The sequence below is a fragment of the Cebus imitator genome, unplaced genomic scaffold, assembly GCF_001604975.1.
Source record: "Cebus imitator isolate Cc_AM_T3 unplaced genomic scaffold, Cebus_imitator-1.0 Scaffold120, whole genome shotgun sequence".
Lineage (NCBI taxonomy): Eukaryota > Metazoa > Chordata > Mammalia > Primates > Cebidae > Cebus > Cebus imitator.
This window is the reverse complement of record NW_016107435.1, coordinates 918,963-938,848: the sequence shown is the minus strand read 5'-3', so window position 1 is coordinate 938,848 and position 19,886 is coordinate 918,963. Positions and strand designations below refer to the sequence as shown.

General features: G+C 36.3%; 1 protein-coding gene across 2 annotated transcripts in view; it reads right to left on the bottom strand.

The window, feature by feature from the left end:
- ZDHHC2 (zinc finger DHHC-type palmitoyltransferase 2) overlaps positions 1 to 19,886 on the bottom strand; it is a 73,553-nt gene that overhangs the window by 25,313 nt on the left and 28,354 nt on the right. For both annotated transcript variants that reach the window (XR_001828425.2, XM_017539634.2), the window contains exons 3-6: positions 19,233 to 19,327; positions 5,562 to 5,682; positions 3,523 to 3,592; positions 2,753 to 2,785 (exon numbers count right to left, since the gene is read on the bottom strand). Coding sequence is in view for 1 of the 2 variants with exons in the window: in XM_017539634.2 (XP_017395123.1) it covers positions 2,753 to 2,785; positions 3,523 to 3,592; positions 5,562 to 5,682; positions 19,233 to 19,327 (319 nt within the window). In the remaining variant the exon portion in view is untranslated. The remainder of the gene's footprint in view (positions 1 to 2,752; positions 2,786 to 3,522; positions 3,593 to 5,561; positions 5,683 to 19,232; positions 19,328 to 19,886) is intronic.

Genomic DNA, 19,886 nt, shown 5'->3' with positions numbered 1-19,886 from the left:
CATTTACCTCCAACTTAAAGGCTCACTTTCTATCAAAGTTTTTTACTTCCTTTTCATAAAGACAAGGGCATTACTGGATGACCTTGTGTCAATGTGATACAATACCCATGCAGAATTAGCTAATGATTTCATATGGAGAAACAAAACATGTTCTAGGTAAACATCCTTCTTAACGTTGTTTAAGTTCAGTGTAAAACACAGCAATTGGCTCTGTTTCTGGGAAATTGCCTTCTGACTTTAAATTGGAAAAAGGACTTAATATACTGGAAGAAGTATGGCCCTTGAAGTCCAAAAAAAATTCCTTTTTGACTTTGAGCCCACTCTTTCTCTTTTCTGAGCCTCATTTTTTCCCCTTTAAAATGAGACATAATTTTGACTTCTTTCTGTCACTGTTAAAAGTGTTACAGATTATATGCATGGCCTCTAGAACATAGTTGGCACTCAATAAATCAAAGCTCAGATAGTTTGCTTTTATTTGTGTTACCTAATCTTTGGCAAGCATGTGAACGTATTATTAATATTATAGAATTAATTAACTAAAATTTTATAGTAAAGGAAAAAAAACACTTTGATAAAAAACCCAATAAAGCAAATAGTATAAAATCTGCTTTAGTTAAAACACAGTATGAGATCGAACCCCGGAATTCTGGTGGGTAATCTTAAGTGGCCAGAGGAGAGATTGAGAAGTCATTGAAAAATAAAGAGGTATTGTTGATCTAATGTTTCAAATGTTCAAAGGTGACAGATGTTAGGGTTCAAAAGACCTGTTTAAAATACCCATATAAAAAGGCTGCCACCAGGTCTGAGAACATCCTAGAAGTTTTTAAATAAGTGACTGTTAATTAGACTAATATGTTCATACCAAGCCTGCAGAAAAAGACTTTTTATATATTCATATGGAAACATTTCTGGAAATATTAAGTGAAGAAAATAAACAGAAACATATTCAGTCAAAAATGTAGTTACTTCTACTAAAAAAAAAGGGGGGGAGTAGGGAGGCTATGCACACGTACACACACACACACTAACATCTGAGAAGTGCCATGACATTAACAACACTGGTTCTCTGTGTTTAGGGGAAGAAGATGGACAGAAGGACTGGGAAGAACATGTCCACTTGTTTTATTTTTGAATTTGGAACCAAAAGCATGCTATTAGCTATAGACTTTTTAATTTAAAATTTCAATTTGTAATGAAAAAATTAAATATGATGGCTGCTTCATTCAGCTAGCACCAAGTGAGTATTAGGACCTTGGCATCAAATCCTGCACAAGTCAACACGACTGCTGCTTTCTGCAAGGGAGTACCCAGAGCTACGATAGTGGTGGGTACAGTGGAAGTGGATGCAGCAAGGGAAGTGATGGGGAAGTGAACAACTTGACATAGAAATTAAAGGTATCAGTCAATTCATTCACCTTCTCACACTGCCACCTAAAGGTGGGGCAACAGCACGTAGTGTGCAGATATGCCACGTGAACCTATTTTTAAAAATTATAGGGTCTCATTTCTGTTGTTCTCCTTCACTTATTTAACAGGATCTGTGAAAACTGGAAAGTCTATCAAATTGTAAGTTTCTCACGGGGCCAAATTAACTTGTTGATTTAGAAAAAATACTAAAATGGCAAACCTCCGCTTCCCGGGTTCAAGCAGTTCTGCTTCAGCCTCAAGAGTAGCAAGGATTACAGGCATGTGCCACCACACCCAGCTAATTTTTTGTATTTTTAGTAGAGACAGGGTTTCACTGTGATAGCCAGGATGGTTTCAATCTCCTGACCTCACCATCATCTGCCCACCTTGGCCTTCCAAAGTGCTTGGATTACTAAGCGTGAGCCACCGCACCTGGCCCAAAAATGCCATTCTCATAGGAGTTTACTAGCTTGAACACTTTAAAGGAGAAAATCAAAGTGGAGAAAAGAAAGGGGTATACTGGTGAGAGATACGGTATACTGTAATCTCTCCATTTCCCTAGGAATCTTTCCTGCTGCTAAGAGAACCATTCCCTACATATATTTCACCCTATACCTACTGTGGACTTGTGGGGATGTCTACCTTTCTGTAGGGTCATCCCTGGAAGAAGACTTGAAGAATAAGTATTACTCATGCCCAAATCCAACCCAGCCAGCAATCTGGGCATGACAGTCAGAGATATGTATACACTGAGATGAGGGAAAGGAAGGAAAATTAACCTTACTAATCAGATATATCAAAGAATCCTCTATTAAATTACCTAATTTCATGATTTATAAGTACTAGCAAGTACTAATGAATTCCAAGTGGGAACTCTTTTTTAAACTTATCTGTGCATTTGTGTATCTGTGTAGTTGCTTTTCTACTCCTTAAGTTTTGTGTAAAATAATTGTTAAATTTTTACATGACTTAATTCTTTATTAGCACCTTCCAGTGAGGTACTATGTATAATTTACATGTACATCTTTGTGTATATTTCTGTGAAGTATTTTGGAATCTCTATATTTATGCACATGCATACAAAGAAAATACTTTGTTCTGAGCTAACATGCGATATTAATTTTTATATTGTTAACCTACCGGTTTTAAAAGTATTTCATGGAAACTCCCCTAAATAAAGGCTCTTTTAAGTTGATTAAACAAATATTAGAAACTAAATCTGAAAGTTCCTCCTGCATTGATTAAAGTTATATTTCATTTGTGAAAAGATTTACATGAATAAATGATTCAATTTATTAGCATTTATAAGCAACACAAACTTGTTTAAGGATAGAGCCATACTCACCATGGGCAGTGATGATCCATCTTCAAAATACATCTAAAAAACAAAGCAAAACACAAAACCCAATACCCCATGAAATTACAATAATATCAAATTATAAAATAAAATATAAATTATGGTTAGTTCAAAGAGTTGTGGCAAGTAAAACATTGCTAATTATTTACTTACCTAAGAATTGGATAATGGCAATTCTCATGTAAAACAAACACTACATCCAATTCATTATAATAATATAACTTTAATTCAAAATATACATGCTTAAGATGCAAAGCAACTTATTTTCTAAAAACAGGATAATTAGTTGTATACTAATATATAACTATCTTATGCTAAATAAAGTACAAAACTGCAATAGATTTATAGAAGGTATGGATAAAACTTCTTCAGTATCAATCCTTAAGCCAAGTAATATTGCCTTTGGAATATATTAAATATAACAACATCTGACTGTCATGAAGTCAAATGAGTTATCTTTATAAAAATGAAAAACACTCATAGACGTATTTCCTAAATCGAACTAACCAAGTCAGAACTGCTAAAAATCATGTACTTCATGGCATCGTGAATCTGGGGGAAAACTGACAATTGACTGTGACCTTAAGCCACACTGGTATGAATGCAAGTGGGTTATACCAACTATATTTCCTAAATAAAGGGCTGAGAAGCAAGAATATGAAGAAACGAAGATAATCAGGGAAACAGTGAGAAAAGAAACATAATGAAGAAAAAGACCACCAGCATGTAGATATTTTAGAAGTTAAAGGTTCTCTTACTTATCACAGACGGAACAGTGATGGCAGCGATCTGGTTTTATAAGTTGGCATCTGTCACAATATCGGATTGCTAGGGACAAAAAGCTCCACTTAGTCTTAGAGTTAACACTGAATTGAATATGCAATTAAATGGGTTTTATCATCTCTCCAAATTTAAATTTTAAAACGCATATAAAATTTAAATTTGGTAAAAAATAAGATATTTGATGCTGTTTGAATGCAAAAATAGAATGACTTGCCTACATCCACAGTTCTCTGGAGGTTTAACATGAACAAAGAATCTCCCAAGGAAAGTTTTCTAATGCTTTTTCAATTGTCAGTAGTTATAATAAGGCTCACAAAGGTACAAATATGTCCACTTTAATCAAAATAAACAGAATGTCTCCCTCAATTAAACCAATTGATTTGCTGTACTTTGCTATTTATCAAAAAAGTTTTAAATTAGACTAGGAATAAGAACACCAGATTTTGTGCCTTTTACCGTCACTAGCTTTGGAAACTCAGCAATAATTTATTTATAGGGGGCACAAATTTCCTCAGTATTTGTTTACATTTACAAGGTAAATATACCTAAACATATATAAGCATATCTGTGTCTTTGTAGGATAAACCCAATGTCATATTAACCAGGAAACTGCCACTTGATGATCAAAAACTAGTGAAAATAAACACAATAAAAATTATGTGTTAGACTTACAGGTAGATTCAATTATGATTCTAAAGTGAGTCGGAAACAAATATTAGTAATATAAAAATCTTTTTTTTTTTTTTTTGAGATGAAGTCTCACTGTCGCCCAGTCTGGAGTACAGTAATGTCATCTCAGGTCACTGCAGCCTCTGCCTCCTGGGTTCAGGCAATTCTCCTGCCTCAGCCTTCCGAGTAGCTGGGACTACAGGTGTCTGCCACCACGCCTGGCTGATTTTTTTGTATTTTTAGTAGAGATGGGTATTCACCATATTATCCAGAATGGTCTCGAACCCCTGACCTCAGGTGATCTGCCCACCTCAGCCTCCCAAAGTGCTGGGATTACAGGCATGAGTCACCACACGCAGTCAAAAATCTTAATGAGTTAAAAAAATTTTTTTAATTCATTTTTTAGAGACAGGGTCTCACTCTGTCATCCAGGCAGCAGTTCAGTGGCACAATCACAACTCACTGTAACTTCTAACTCCTGAGCACAATCAATCTTCCACCTGACGCTCCCGAGTTGCTGGGATTACTGGCATAAGCCACTGTGTCAGCCCATTCATTAATGAGATATTTTATATAATTTTTCACACTAAGTCTTTGAAACCAGTGCGTATTTTATACTTAGGGCACATCTCAATTTGAACTGGCCATATTTTAAGTGCTCAACAATCACATGGGGCTAAGCAGCTACCATAATGGGCAGCAGAGGTCTGAAGTCACAGAAGTTCTGTGCAAGTCTTGGTGGGCAAGCATCACTAGTCCATGTACATCAGTTTAAGACAATTGTTTAATTGATTAGTTGTTAAATTACCTTAAAATATGTCCCAAACAAGAGATTTATTAATTTATTGCATTTGTAAGAAAATTTTAAAGATAGATAAAAAAGCATACCAATACCTAAATGAAGTTTTACATCACCTATATGCCTGTTCTAAACTTATGAAAAAGTACATGTAAAATATTAATTTTATATTCATTACAGATACTGCCCCCTTAAATTAAATATGAATAGCAAAGTCTACAATTAAATCCTTAAACATGAGTACTACTATAAATGAAGATTTCAGCAGTTCTCACACCTTCACTGAGTCATAACTAAGTAGGCAGAACAGGATTAAAGTCAGTTCTGATTTCCCTGAGATCTCTTTGCCACAGTGTTATTTATGTTACCATTCTGTTTTATGGATTCATACAGGAAAGATTTAACAGCAACTTAAGAAATAACATAGTATTCTGAAATGAGTGTTTTACCATTTCAAGTATATAAACACACTTTCTTACAGTCACCTTAATGATGTTATTTGCATATAGTGATGTTATTTGCAAAGCACCCACTATCGACATTTACCTCCAGACATGGTCCTGGTATAGATGGGAAGATCCTTGGCTGCTCGCCTAAGAACTTCCTGATGGGCTTCTCCTCTTGGCTCTCTCTCCAACAATTCTTTCTCTGCATAAGAGAGATGGAACTGTGGAATAAATTTAAATTTTAATCAGTATTTTCAAAGAAATGATGACATACTGGTCTTCTCTACCATACCCAGAAGAGGGTATTTATAAAATATTAATAGTATATTGTATATTCAAAGAGACAATAGAGTTTGAAATCTGGGCAAGTCTGTTCACCTCACAGGTCATTAACTTATGCATCTAGAAAAAGGGTATAATAATAATCATCATCATACAATTATATCCACTTCCTCTGGTGTTCATGTAATTCAAAAGGAACAGAGTACATAAAAATGCTTATAATCTGCAGAGTTCCAACAAAATATTAGATTGATAAATAAAATGACCTAATAAATAAATACAATTCAACGAATAACTTTTTTTATTTAGATAATTAAGAACAAAAGTAGAAACAAATTCATTAAGCATATTTTCTTATCTAAGTGAGTTTTAACTTACGGATAATCATTACATGAAATTTCTCCCAGCACTTCTAAAGGAACTAATTATTTATTTGACTTCTTATATTGACAATTTGGCCCAGCTAATTTTAAAATATTTGAGAAAAATAAAATCTGGGCTCCTAATATCTCTCTCTCACTCTCACACATGCACCTGTATAAACTTCTATAAATGTGCACCAGAAGACATGTACAAGAAAAATCTCAGTACCATTGTTTGAAATACAAAAAACTAAACACAACTCAAATGTCCATCAAAAGGATAACAGTTAAATTGGGGTATGATATATCCAAATAATGGAACAGTACTGGAATTTAACAATAAACTGTAGGTACGTACAGCAAAGGAAAGAACTTCAACATATTGAAAAACAATAAACAATCTTATAGAACATATATACAATGATTTCACTCATATATAATTTTAAAACCAGCAAGCTAAACAGTATATAAATTGTTTAGAGATACATATACATGTGACAAAACTATAAAGAAAAAGGAATAATTAATGGAAAATGCAAGATAGTTATTACTTTTTGAGGAATAAAGGGAAAGCACTGGGAAACACATAGCAGAGAGGAAAAATATGAACAATTTTGACATACTGGCTGGGTGACTGCTTAGGTGTTTTCACTTAATTATTCTTTAGGTAGTGTATTAGATATATGTTTTTGTATATGTATATACAAATATGTCTAAAATATTTTACAATTTTAAAAACTTTTTAAAAGTGACATGTCAATGAAAGAAGGAAAAACAATTTAATAAAAATTAGGTAATTATATTTGAGTCTAAATCTTTATGTTAAGAGAAATAAAATTCAAATACCTTTGTTTAGAAAATGACAATTCTACTGAGGTCATTTTAAAAATAGAAACAAATCTCCAGCTTTCAAATGTAAATAATTTTTAAATTGCCATAATATTCCTGTATGTGTAGCCTTTCGTTTAATATCACTGTAAAATTTCAAACCCATTAAGGTAAAAGAAAATAAAAAGTTTTCTCTAAGTAGAAAATTGACATGATATCAATGATTTTAAATTAGTTTATCAAGTTTTCTAGCATTAAAGTAGTAGATATGTTACAGTTATGTTCCTGAAGAGTTTCTCAGGTATCTGAAATAAGAGTCTTCTAGCTTAACTATTCCTCCTCTTATAAAGTCATAGCATTTGCTTACCTATTAACTAATTCCACAACGTTTCGAATTACCCTTCAATAAGTGAAGGCCACATTTATGAAAACTTAGTGTATTCTATCAGTGGCTCTTCAATAGCTTGCTACCTTAAAGCTTCAGTTAAAAAAATGAAGTATATTTACACAAATACTGTGATCACTAGAATATATAAATAAGGGTGGTGTGTGGCTGTGAGCAGTGTTGAGTGTGGAAGCCTAGAAATGGGTCATGAAGCCTAATTCTAGAGGCTGGACAGGAACAGCCACAGATCTAAACATCCAGGAATCAAAGAAAAGGCTGGGAACCACATTTCCAACAGATGGAAAACTATCTCCCGATTCGGTAATGGATTCCCAGAACACATTTCCCTATTTTCAGTTACTCTGAAAAAGAACTTTAATGGGAAGCTAATGCAGTGAGAATGCTGTCATCCTTCAGATCTTAGTAACAGAATTCAAGAAGTGAGAAAGTAAAATTCAAGCTATTTATTGATCTATCATATACAATCATATTGATTTACCAGATTTTCTTTCTTACTAAAAAATTCTAGGTTGGGGTACAAAAATACAGTTAGATTGAAAGAATAAGATCTAATATTTAGTGGCACAACAGGGAGGCTATAGTTAACAATAATTAATGAGTATTTCAAGATAACTAGGAGAGATTTGCAATGTTCCCAACACAAAGGAATGATAAATATTTGAGGTGATGAATACCCCAATTACTCTCATTTGGTCAGTACGCATTGCATGTTTGTATCAAAATATCACAGGTACCTTACAAATATGCATAGCTGTTATAGATTTATAAATATTTTTAAGAAGAAGAAAAACAAATTCTAGGTTGGGCATTACATAGCTGTAGAATACTTTAAAATGTAAAATGCACTGTTTTTTCAAACACACACACACACACATACATGTACTGATGGTCTTAACAGAACTGGGTATCTTATTTGGAGATCTCCGTCTTGTATAAGAAGTATAATACCAAATGATGCTGTGATGCTATAATAATAAATGGCAGGGTCATTCCACAGAAAGCATCTATCAACTTTGCATATGCAGATTCCTCTGCCTGGAATGCTGTTCTTCACAAGCTCCTTATGAAGGGCTCCTTCACATTTTGCAGGTTTCTGCCTAAATGTCATCTTCTCAAAGAACATCTGTGATTTCCTTACTCAACTGGGTACCCTGACAGTTCTGTCCCTTCTCCTGTCACACCCTGCATCGGGTCCATGTGTGCTTTCTTTGTGTTCCATATCACAGTTTGAAATTATTCTGTCTGTTCAACTGTCCTTCGTCCCTCTCTCTCATAAGCATTTAACTCCACAAGGGCAGGGGTCAATTCTGGGCTCACAGTGCATACGTTATTATAATTGTGTAATGGACAAAGGAGCTAATGTCAGTAGGCCAAGATCAAATCACTGCATATTGGCTTGGCACGGTGGCTCACGCCTATAATCCCAGCACTTTGGGAGGTCAAGGTGGGCGGTTCACCTGACGTCATGAGTTTCAGACCACCCTGGCCAGCATGGTCAAACCCCATCTCTACTAAAAATACAAAATTAGCCGGACGTGGTGGCATGCGCCTAATCCCAGCTACTGAGGAGGCTGAGTCAAGAGAATCACTTGAAACTGGGAGGTGGAGGTTGCAGTAAGTCGAGATTATGCCACTGCACTTCAGCCTGGGTGACACAGCAAGATTGCGCCCCACCCAAAAAAATAATTATATATTAAGGAAAAAGTTGTTTTATATCCTAGTCTCCAACTTTCTATTCTTAGCAACAGGATTCTCATTATTCAGGCAGATATATCCCCCTCCTTACTTCTAAAATTAATTTAAAGCCTGGCATTAGAAATTAATTTTGTAAAATATTCAACAATAGTTAAATGGATTAAAGTCATCAACATTTATTACCTTTTTCTACAGAGTTCTGGATCTTCATCATCTTAGAGAAAAGTTTTAGACAGTGCTAGCACTAAAGACTCACTAGTGTGCTCAATGTTTTCATTTATAAATAAACATACCCAACATCAGCTTTAAGAAAACAAATACAGTTTTGTGGTATTATTACTCATATAATTTGGATGTCAACAAATATATTTCTACCTTGAAATATACCAAATATAAGGTCCCCCTCATGCAAGAAAACTTTTATATATACAAAGGCATGTCACATAATAGATTTGATGAAAGATGCCATTTGGAGAAATCTGAAGGAATGAAAGATCCCTTAGGATGAAGCAGGTAACATATCTGACCTGCCACCAACCTTCAGATATGGCAGTTCTTTGGTGGGTTGATAAATGCTCTTTTTTGTTTAAATAGTTCTATTTTAAAATAAAACACTTCGGAGTTAAAGAAAAATTGAGAAAATAGTAGAAAGTTCCCACATACTCCCTTCACTAAGTTTCCCATATTATGAGCATCTTAACTTAGTATAGTACATTTGGTACATTAATGAACCAATATGGATACATTATTATTAACTAAAGTGCACAGTTTATTCGGATTTCCTTGGTTTTTACTGAATATCTTTTTCTTTTCCGGAATCCCAGCCAGGATACCACAGTGCCTTTACTTGTCTTTTCTCCTTGGATTCCTCTCAGCTCTGACAGTTCCATAGATATTCCCTTTTTGGTTGTTGTTTTTGACTTTGATAATTTTCAGTAGTACTGCTCTGGTATTTTTTAGGATGCCCCTCTATTGGAATTTGTCTGATATTTTTCTCATGATTAGACTGGGTTTATGGGCTGCTGGGAAGAAACCCACAAGTAAAGAACGATGCTCAGTACATCATAATAAGGTACATTTTATTTTTATTTTTATTTTTTTAGACAGAGTCTTGGTCTGTCACCCAGGCTGGAGTGCAGTGGCATGATCTCAGTTTATTGCAACCTCTGCCTCCCTGGTTCAAGTGATTCTACTGCCTCAGCCTCACAAGTATCTGGGACTACAGGTAAGCACCACCATGCCCAGCTAGTTTCTGTGTTTTTAGTAGAAATGGGGTTTAGCCATGTTGGCCAGGTTGGCCTTGAACATCTGACCTTAAGCGATCCTCCCACCTCAGCCTCCCAAAGTGGTGAGATTACAGGTGTAAGCCACTGTGCCTGGTCCCATGGGTACGTTCCATCAACATGACTTCTCACTGTTAATGTTGACTTCAACCATCCAGTTCAGGAAGTTTTTGTCAAGTTTCTGCACCGTACTCATTACTTCCCCTTTTCTATCTTGTTCTCTGGAAGGAATTCAGCATATGTAGCTCATGTTTAAGAAGTGGAGATTTATTCCTCATCTCCTTGACAGCAAAGTATCTATATACATTTTTTTTTTTTTTTGAGACGAAGTTTCACTCATATTACCCAGGCTGGAGTGCAATGGCGCGATCTCGGCTCATCGCAACCTCCGCCTCCTGGGTTCAGGCAATTCTCCTGCCTCAGCCTCCTGAGTAGCTGGGATTACAGGCACGCACCACCATGCCTAGCTAATTTTTTTTTGTATTTTTAGTAGAGACGGAGTTTCACCATGTTGACCAGGGTGGTCTCGATCTCTTGACCTCGTGATCCACCCGCCTCGGCCTCCCAAAGTGCTGGGATTACAGGCTTGAGCCACCGCGCCCGGCCATCTATATACATTATTTGGAATTCTTCTGTAAGACAGATTTTACTCTTCTCATTTATTTTTTATTCCTTCAATTATGTTTTTCCATCAGTAATCTCATATTTATTTCATACTTTGGGTTATAATCCAATGCTACTTTATTTTTGTTGCTCAAATTGTTCCAGCTTAGCTACTGGGAGTTCCTTCAGTTGGCTTCTTTATCCATTTGATGCATCACTGCCATTTTTTTTTTTCCTCTATCTCTGCCACTATAAGATGCTTCAGGCTCATCTCAACTATTTCCCGCCGAAGTCCTAGATCAGCCACTTGTCCAAGGAGCCTCCTTTTCTTTTAATGGAGAATATTATCAGACTGTTTCCAGATAATGATAGTATAATTTTTTTAAAGAATATACAAATTAAGGACAAACTACTATCTACTAAGATGAACAGAAAATTCAAAGAACTATATTTCCCTTTCTGCTAGTTGTTTTTCATTTAGTACAAAAATAAACATAACCTCACTAGTATCTAACATGCATATATTTAAATATAAAATTCTTTTGCTGGCTGGGCATGATGGCTCTCATCTGTAATCCCAGCACTTTACGAGGTTGAGGCAGGTAGATCACTTGAGGTCAGGAGCTCCCAACCAGCCTGGGCAACATGGTGAAACCCTGTTTCTAGTAAAAATACAAAAATTAGCCAGGCGTCGCGACAGGCACCTATAATCCCAGCTACTCAGGAGACTGAGGCAGGAGAATTGCTTGAACCTGGGAGATGGAGGCTGCAGTGAGCCGATCTGTGCCACTGCACTCCATCCTGGGCAACAGAGTGAGACTCCAGCTCAAAAAAAAAAAAAAAAAAAAAAAGGTGTGGTGGCTCATGCCTGTAATCCCAGCACTTTGGGAGGCCAAGGCTGGTGGATCACCTGAGGTCAGGAGTTTGAGACCAGCATGGCCAACATGGTGAAGCCCCGTCTCTACTAAAAATACAAAAAATTAGCTAGGCATGGTGGCAGGCACCTGCAATCCCAGCTACTTGGGAGGCAGAGGCAGGAAGAATCACTTGAACCCAGGAGGTGGAGGTTGCAGTGAGCCAAGATTGTGCCACTGCACTACAGCCTGGGAAACAGAGCGAGACTCCATCTCAAAAAACAATAATAATAAAGTTTTTGCTGATTAAATTAGCAAAAAAGAGTCTCTTAATAATAACATACAATACCAAGGGTCCAATAAGGCTGGTTACATTGTAAATTGCTATAACCCTTTGGGAAAAAATTGGGCAAATGACTTACGTTTCCTTCATCTAGTTTTTCTACTTCTGATATTTACATTAAGGAAATGATTCCAAATATAAGTAAAGCTCTATGTATAAACATGTTAATGACAGGATTATTTATAATATGAAAAACTGGGATCAGTCTAAAAACACAAATTGGAGTGTAGCATTAAATTTTTATATATTTCAGTAATAATATGCTGTTATTAAAAATGCCAATAGGTCACTGATGGACTATTAAGTTTAAAAAATGAGAACAGGTACACTCTGAATACCAAAATAAAAATAAAAGGTTTTCGACTGCAGTCTCTGCATCTATGATGGCATCTCTGGACCCACCAGGGCCTGAGGAAACTCTCCACTCTGAAGGGAAGGACACAAGCTTGGCTGACTTTGCCACCTACTGACTGCAGAGCCCTTAAGCCTTGAGTGAACATAGATGGGGGAGCCAGGTACTAGACACAGTGGGCCTTAGGTGACATCCAATGATATTCTGACTTTGGGTCTGACTGACACAGTCCCTGTAGTATTGGCCACAGAAGTACTTATGTCACCCCTCCACCAGCTCTAGGCAGCTCAGCACAGAGAGAGAGGCTCTGTTTGTTTGGAAGAAAATAAGGGAAGCTCTGTTTGTATGGAAGAAAAGTACTGGGCAGGAGTCTCTGCCCAGTAATCCAGAGAATTCTTCCAAATCTTATCCAAGACCACCAAGGCAGTACACATCAACCAGTCTGTAAGAACCACAGTATTAATGGGATTGGGGTGTCTCCTAATGCAGTTTCAGCTTAGATCACAACATCTAACCTGGAAAGCCTTCCCCAGAAGGACACATACTAACATTTATATGGAATCTCAAAAGACCCAGAATAGCCAAAGCTAGCCTGAGTAAAAGGAACAAAACTGGAAGAAACACATTACCTGACTTCAAATTATATGACAGAGTTTAGTGTAGTGGGGTAACCCAAATGGCATGGTACTGGTATAAGACTAGCATTTGTATACAGTAACCAAAACAGCATGGGACTGGCATAAGAACAAACACACAGACCAGTGGAACAGAACAGAGAACCCAGAAACAAATCCATATGTCTACAGTAAACTCATTTTCAACAAAGGTGCCAAGAACGCACACTGGGAAAAGGACAGTCTCTTCAATAAGTGCTGCTGGGGAAACTGGATATCCATATGCAGAAGAATGAAACTAGACCCATATCTTTTGCCCTACATAAAAATCAAATCAAAATGGATTAAATACTTAAATCTAAGACCACAAATTGTGAAACCAGTAAAAGAAAACATTGGGAAAACTCTCCAGGACATTGGTGTGGGCAAGGATTTCTTGAGTCATACACCAAAAGCATAGGTAACCAAAGCAAAAATAGACGAATGGATTCAAATCAAATTCAAAGGCTTCTGCACAACAAAGTAAACAATCAACAAAGTGAAGAGACAACCCACAGAATGGGAGAAAATATTTGCCTGCTCCCCATCTGATAAAGTATTAATAACCAGAATGTATAAGGAGCTCAAACAACTCTACTGGAAAAAAAATCAAATAATCCAATTTAAAAATGAGCAAAAGATCTGAAGAGACATTTCTCAAGACACACGAATGGCAAACAGGTATATGAAGATGTGCTTAACATCCTTGGTCATCAGAAAAACGCAAATCAAAACTATAATGAGATATCATTGCACTCAGTTAAAATAGCTGTTATCCAAAAGACAGCCAAAGGGCAGGTGCAGTGGCTCATGCCTATAATCCCAGCACGTTGGGAGGCCAAGGCAGGAGGATCATTTGAACTCTGGAGTTTAAGCCAGACTAGCAACAGAGTGAAACCTCATCTCAATAAAAAATTTAAAAAAAAATTAGATAAACATGGTGATACATGCTTGTAGTCCCAGCCACTGAGGAGGCTAAGGTGGGAGTACTGCCTAAATCCAGGAGGTCAAAGCTGCAGTGAGCTGTGACTGCAGCACTGCACTTCAGCCAGACAACAATGCATGGCCCTGTCTCAAAAAATAATAACTAAAAAAGGCAATAACAAATGTTGGTGAGGTAGTGGAAAAAAGGGAACCCTTGCAAATTGTTGGTAAGAATGTGAATTATTACTGCTATGATGGGTTTCCCAAAAAACCAAAAAAAAAAAGCTACCACATGATCCAGCAGTTAGTGTATACCCAAAAGAAAGGAGGCAAGTATGTTAAAGAGGTATCTGCACTCCCATGTTTATTGCGGCACTATTCACAATAGCCAAGATTTGAAAGGAACCTCAGTGTCCATCAACAGATGAATGAATAATGAACATAATGCTGTTTATTTACGCAATGGAATATATTCAGCCACAAAAAAAAGAATGAGTCCCATTTGCAATAACACGAATGGAACTAGAGGTCATTATGTTAAGTAAAATAAGCCAGACAGAGAAAGATAAACTTTACATGTTCTCAATTATTTGTGGGAGCTAAAAATTAAAACAACTAAACTCAGAGAGATAGAGAATAAAAGGATGGCAACGAGAGGCTGGGAAGAGAAGTGGGGAGCTGGGACAGAAGTAGGGATGCTTAATGGTATCAGAAAAAAAAGTTAGAAAAATGAATAAGACTGAGCATAGTGGCTCACGCCTGTAATCCCAGCACTTCGGGAGGCCGAAGGGGTAGATCACTTGAGTTAGAGTTCAAGACCAGCCTGGCCAACATGGCGAAACCTCTTCTCTACTAAAAAATTAGCCAGGCGTGATGGTGAGCACCAGTAATCCCAGCTACTCAGGAGGCTGATGCAGGAGAATAGCCTGAAACCAGAAGGAGGAGGCTGCAGTGAGCCAAGATTGTGCCATTGCACTCCAGCCTGGGTGACAGAGCAAAATTTCATGTTAAAAAAAAAAAAAAAGAATGAATGAGATCTAGTATTTGACAGCACAATAGGGTGGCTACAGTCAAAAATAATTTTAATTGTATATTTAAAAATAACTAAAAGAATTTTTTTAACACAAAAGATAAATGTTTGTGGTGATTGATACCCCATTTGCCCTGATGTGATTATTACACATTGTATGCCTATATCAAAATACATGTACCCCATATATATATATAAAATATACAGCATATATATAACATATATGCTATATATGTTATATATCATATATATTTATATATATGTGTACATATACACATATTATATATTATGTATATATGTATACATATACATGTTATATATTATATATATTTATATATACACATGTATATATAAATATATTATGTATATATACACATGTATATATAAATATATATAATATATAACATATTATATGATATATATAATCATATATGATATATATATATTTATATGGTATAGTGACGAGAAAGTGTCCTTAAGGGTTGAAAGGACTTTGGTTTGAATCTTAGCTCTCCCACACAGAAGCACTAGATACCTTAAGACAATAATTTCACATTCAAAGCCAACGGCTCCATCTGTAAAATAGTAATAAATAATATTTGTCTCATACAATTGTAAGAATAAGATCTATCTTTTGTAGAAAAATCACCCAACAAAGCCTGATACTGTTATAATTTCACTGTCATAAATTTTGACTACTCCTTCAATGCTATGGTATTTCTTCTATATTTGCGTCTCATTTCCCTTTGCCACTCTGTCCAATCTACTATTTGAAACCTTCTCTACTCTCCTAAACCCTAATTAACCCACTTAACTCTTCATTGTTAGCCAGTGATCTCATATACAATTTTAGAGAGAAGTCAGAAGTCACTTCAACTTTCTACCAAAGCCATAAAAATAAACCTGCATCGGTATGCATAACTTCTTCCCTACTTCAGTCACTTAAAAAATATCTCTCAAGTACCTTTTACAGGTACTTTTTAGTATACTTCAGATACTGCTTTAGGCACTGGTGATGAAGTCGTGGACAAAGATAAATTTCATGCCCTTATAGAACTTACATTCTAGTGATGTTGTATTTTTAAAAGTATTAAACAAATAAATATGGAGTATGTTACATGACGGTAAATGTTACGGAGAAAAATCCAGCAAGGTAAGGTGCAGGGAATGCTGGGGGTAGGGCGAGTTGCTACTTTACGTACAGTCATCATAGCCTCAATGATAAGGTACCATTTATATAGAGACATCAAAAGGGAGGGATCTGCCTTATCTTTTGAAAGGATCACTTGGGCTACTGTGCTGAAAATACACAGGAGAAGGGAAAGAAAAAAAAACAAAACAAAAACTCTGTTAAGAGGCTATTGCAAATACATAAAAAAGCGGACGGTGGCTTGGACCAGGGTGGGAGCAGCGCAGGGCATGAGTTCACACTGTGGCCATACTCTGAGGGCGAGGCTATAATATTTTCTGATTAACTACATGTGGCGTTCCAGAGAAAAAGAATAGCCAAAGATGACACCAAGGTTTCTGGCCTAAAGAGAAGAGTTAAATTGTCACTGTTGAGGTAAGAAAACTTTAGAACTAGGAGAACTGGGGAATTAAGAAATCAAAAGTTTGTTTTTAGTTTTGTTGAACTTGAAATTTCTATTAGATGCCAAATAGGTACCTGGAAATGTGTCACACATTTATTAGCAAGCACCAGGCTAATATACCAATCTGAGAGCTGCAGCACCAGGGTGACACATAAAGTCATGGAACTCAATGAAATCCACAAGGGAATAAATGCAGGTATATAAGTAAAGAGGTCCGGAGATGAAGCTCTGCAACACTCCAATGCTTCGGGAGTCTAGGAGCTGAGGAGGAACCAGCAAAGGAGACCAAGACAGAGCTGCCAGTATGAATGGAAAAATAATATTCAATGAGTAAGAGGGTAAGAGTATTTTGGAAAAGAAATAACGCCATGTTGGCTGGGCGAGGTGGCTCACGTCTATAATCCCAGCACTTTGGGAGGCCAAGACGGGTGGATCACCTGAGATTGGGAGTTCAAGGCCAGCCTGATCAACATGGAGAAACCTGTCTCTACTAAAATTATAAAAAATTAGCTGGGCGGGGTGATGCATGCCTGTAATTCCAGCTACTTGGGAGGCTGGGGCAGGAGAATCACTTGAACCCAGGAGAGTCAGAGGTTGCAGTGAGCTGAGATTGCTGCCATTGCACTCCAGCCTAGGCAACAAGAGCGAAACTCCGTCTCAAAAATAAAAATAAAAACTAATGCCATGTTGTATACAGAAAACTATGTGTAGTTAAGAACTATCAGAGTATAAATCTGAAAGTCAGAAATTGAGACAAGAGCTGCTATTGCTAGGCAGGAGAGATTGAGCTTTCCCTGGTGGGGTATGTGGAATCACAATAGACACAGGCAGTAGTGAAGGCATTAGATTTGTTTTTAGGTGGACCACACCAGCTTCAGGGTGGAGGATGAAGTTTTGTAGGGTTCTGGGAAGGAAAGGCAGGCAAGACTATAAACAGAAGACACACCAGGAGAAGAATACAATGTCTCAGACAAGGGAGATGATGAAGACACAGAATTAGAGTAGTGATAAACTGTCCATTAACTGGCATAAGAAACAGATGAGTCACAATTTGGGGAAGGAGAAGATGATGACATCTGTTTTTGATGTTTTGAATTTGAGGTGTCAGTGGAACTAACAAGAAGCTATGCTTGGTATTGGGATACATAAGTTTGAAACTTAAGGGGGAGTTTAGAACTCAAAATAGATTTGGGAGTTATCAATACAGAGGTTGTAAGTAAACTACCACAGTGGATGAGATTACCTATGACAGAAGTCAGTATTTTTCTTTAAACACGCTACTAAGGCCAGGATGAAGGTGAGAGAGATGACAGAAAAGAAGCAGATATGGTAGGAGGAAGGAAAAAAAAGACTGGGAAAGAAAAAGAAGTGGAGAATAGAAGAAAAACAGGTGATAGACAGAGCATTCTAAGCTAGGCATATCATTAATTCTGTGCAAGTATCTGTGGTTTTTACTATCCTTTCCCAAGACAAATAGCATATTTATTGGCTTTTCTGACCAAAGTTGCATTTCAAACTGATTACTTCAGGGAAGAGTCTACAGAGGTGCTTTTTTGTTGTTGTTGTTAAACTTGGTTTACTGAAACTACAGTTATTACTGTTAGCAAAGTATATTTTTATTCAGTAATGTACTGGGCTAAATGCCAAGGATATAAAAATGAGTAAGACACAATTCTTTGCTTCAAGAATATATACCCAGGATGAAGGATCCAGAAACAAATGGAATAATCTTTTCAACATGCAAATATGATCACATCCCTTTACTTAAAACCCTCTGGAGCAGAGATTGCTAGTTGTCTCTCAGTAATCATATTTCTCTTCTTCCCTCATGTTTAACATTGCCATTGAGAAGAAAGACTACACTCCCACCTTCCATGTTGGTAGATGTGGCCATATAACTAACTTCTAAATGTAAGTGGAAATGAAAGCAATGTCTAGAAAGTGTTCTTACAGAGAAGGACATTTGCTTTTCCTCTTTCCCACTTTCCTTGGTCTGCTGGCTAAAACGTAGATGTGATGGCTGGAACTGGAGCATCCATCTTGGACCAAGAGTGGACCTTGGAAATGAAGCCTACACATGGCAGAGCAACAAGATAGAAGGAGTTTGGGTGCCTGGAAGCTGTGGACTAGCTACAGACTTTCTGAATGCAGGGAAGATTAGCTAAGCCCTTACTTTGTTTGCTGTTGTTGTTGTTGTTTATGGCGGCTAAAAACCAACTAAAACACCTTTAATATGATCATTATAATAGAATTATGTCTACCTTTCAGCTCTATTTTATCTATTATTTATCTTTGTCTACCTATCCATTCATCCTGACATCTGACTCTAAAGTAGAAATGGAATGCATAACTGATTTAATACAGAAAATTCAGTGCTCATCTGGTTAAAAATATTTCCAGGTGAAAATTCAAGTATTTAGTAACAGACATATTCATTTTTTAAATCTAAAAAAATCACTACACTCAATAAGTTTGCAACATTAAAAATAAAACTCATTCTGCAATAACACAACAGAATTACTGATTTCTATCTTTAGAATAATTTTGTTAATATTTTAACTTACTTCTTTTGAAGGATTCATTGGTAATGTAAAGATAGTTTTCCAGTATGACCAGACAAACATTGCAAAAAGTAGATGATAGGCCATCAGGCACACAACTAAAATGAGAGAAACATAATTTTCATCATAATATGCAAATATATACTAAAATTATGGCATTCACAAAAGATTTACTTGTTTTAAAATAACCAAATTACCAATTATAATAAATTATGAAAGTTCCTTTACTTCATTACTAGAATAAACACAACTCAACAAATTTATTTCCAAAGCCAAGAGTTTTTTTTTTAATTTCTAAATGCATAATGAGTTCTCTGCCCATGAATAAAAGCTTCCCATCTGCAGACAGACCATATATTGGCAAAATGACTAACAAGGACCTTTTCTAAACTGTAAAAATAAGGCAGTTATACCTGCAACTTCAAACAGCAAACACAGCATTAAGCAAGTATTAAAACACTCAGGCTTTAAGAACTTTGCTTTACTGACATAGACAACAAAGGTAGTTCCTATTTGAGAAGCTGTTTGTTTATTTGCTTGGCCGTAGTCAAAGCAGGTGTAATGATAACATATTTAAACAGAGAACATCTGGACAAAGAGATTTCCTCCAGTGGGAGTTCAAGTGTCTTATTTACCACATGGGACAATTGTTTAAGA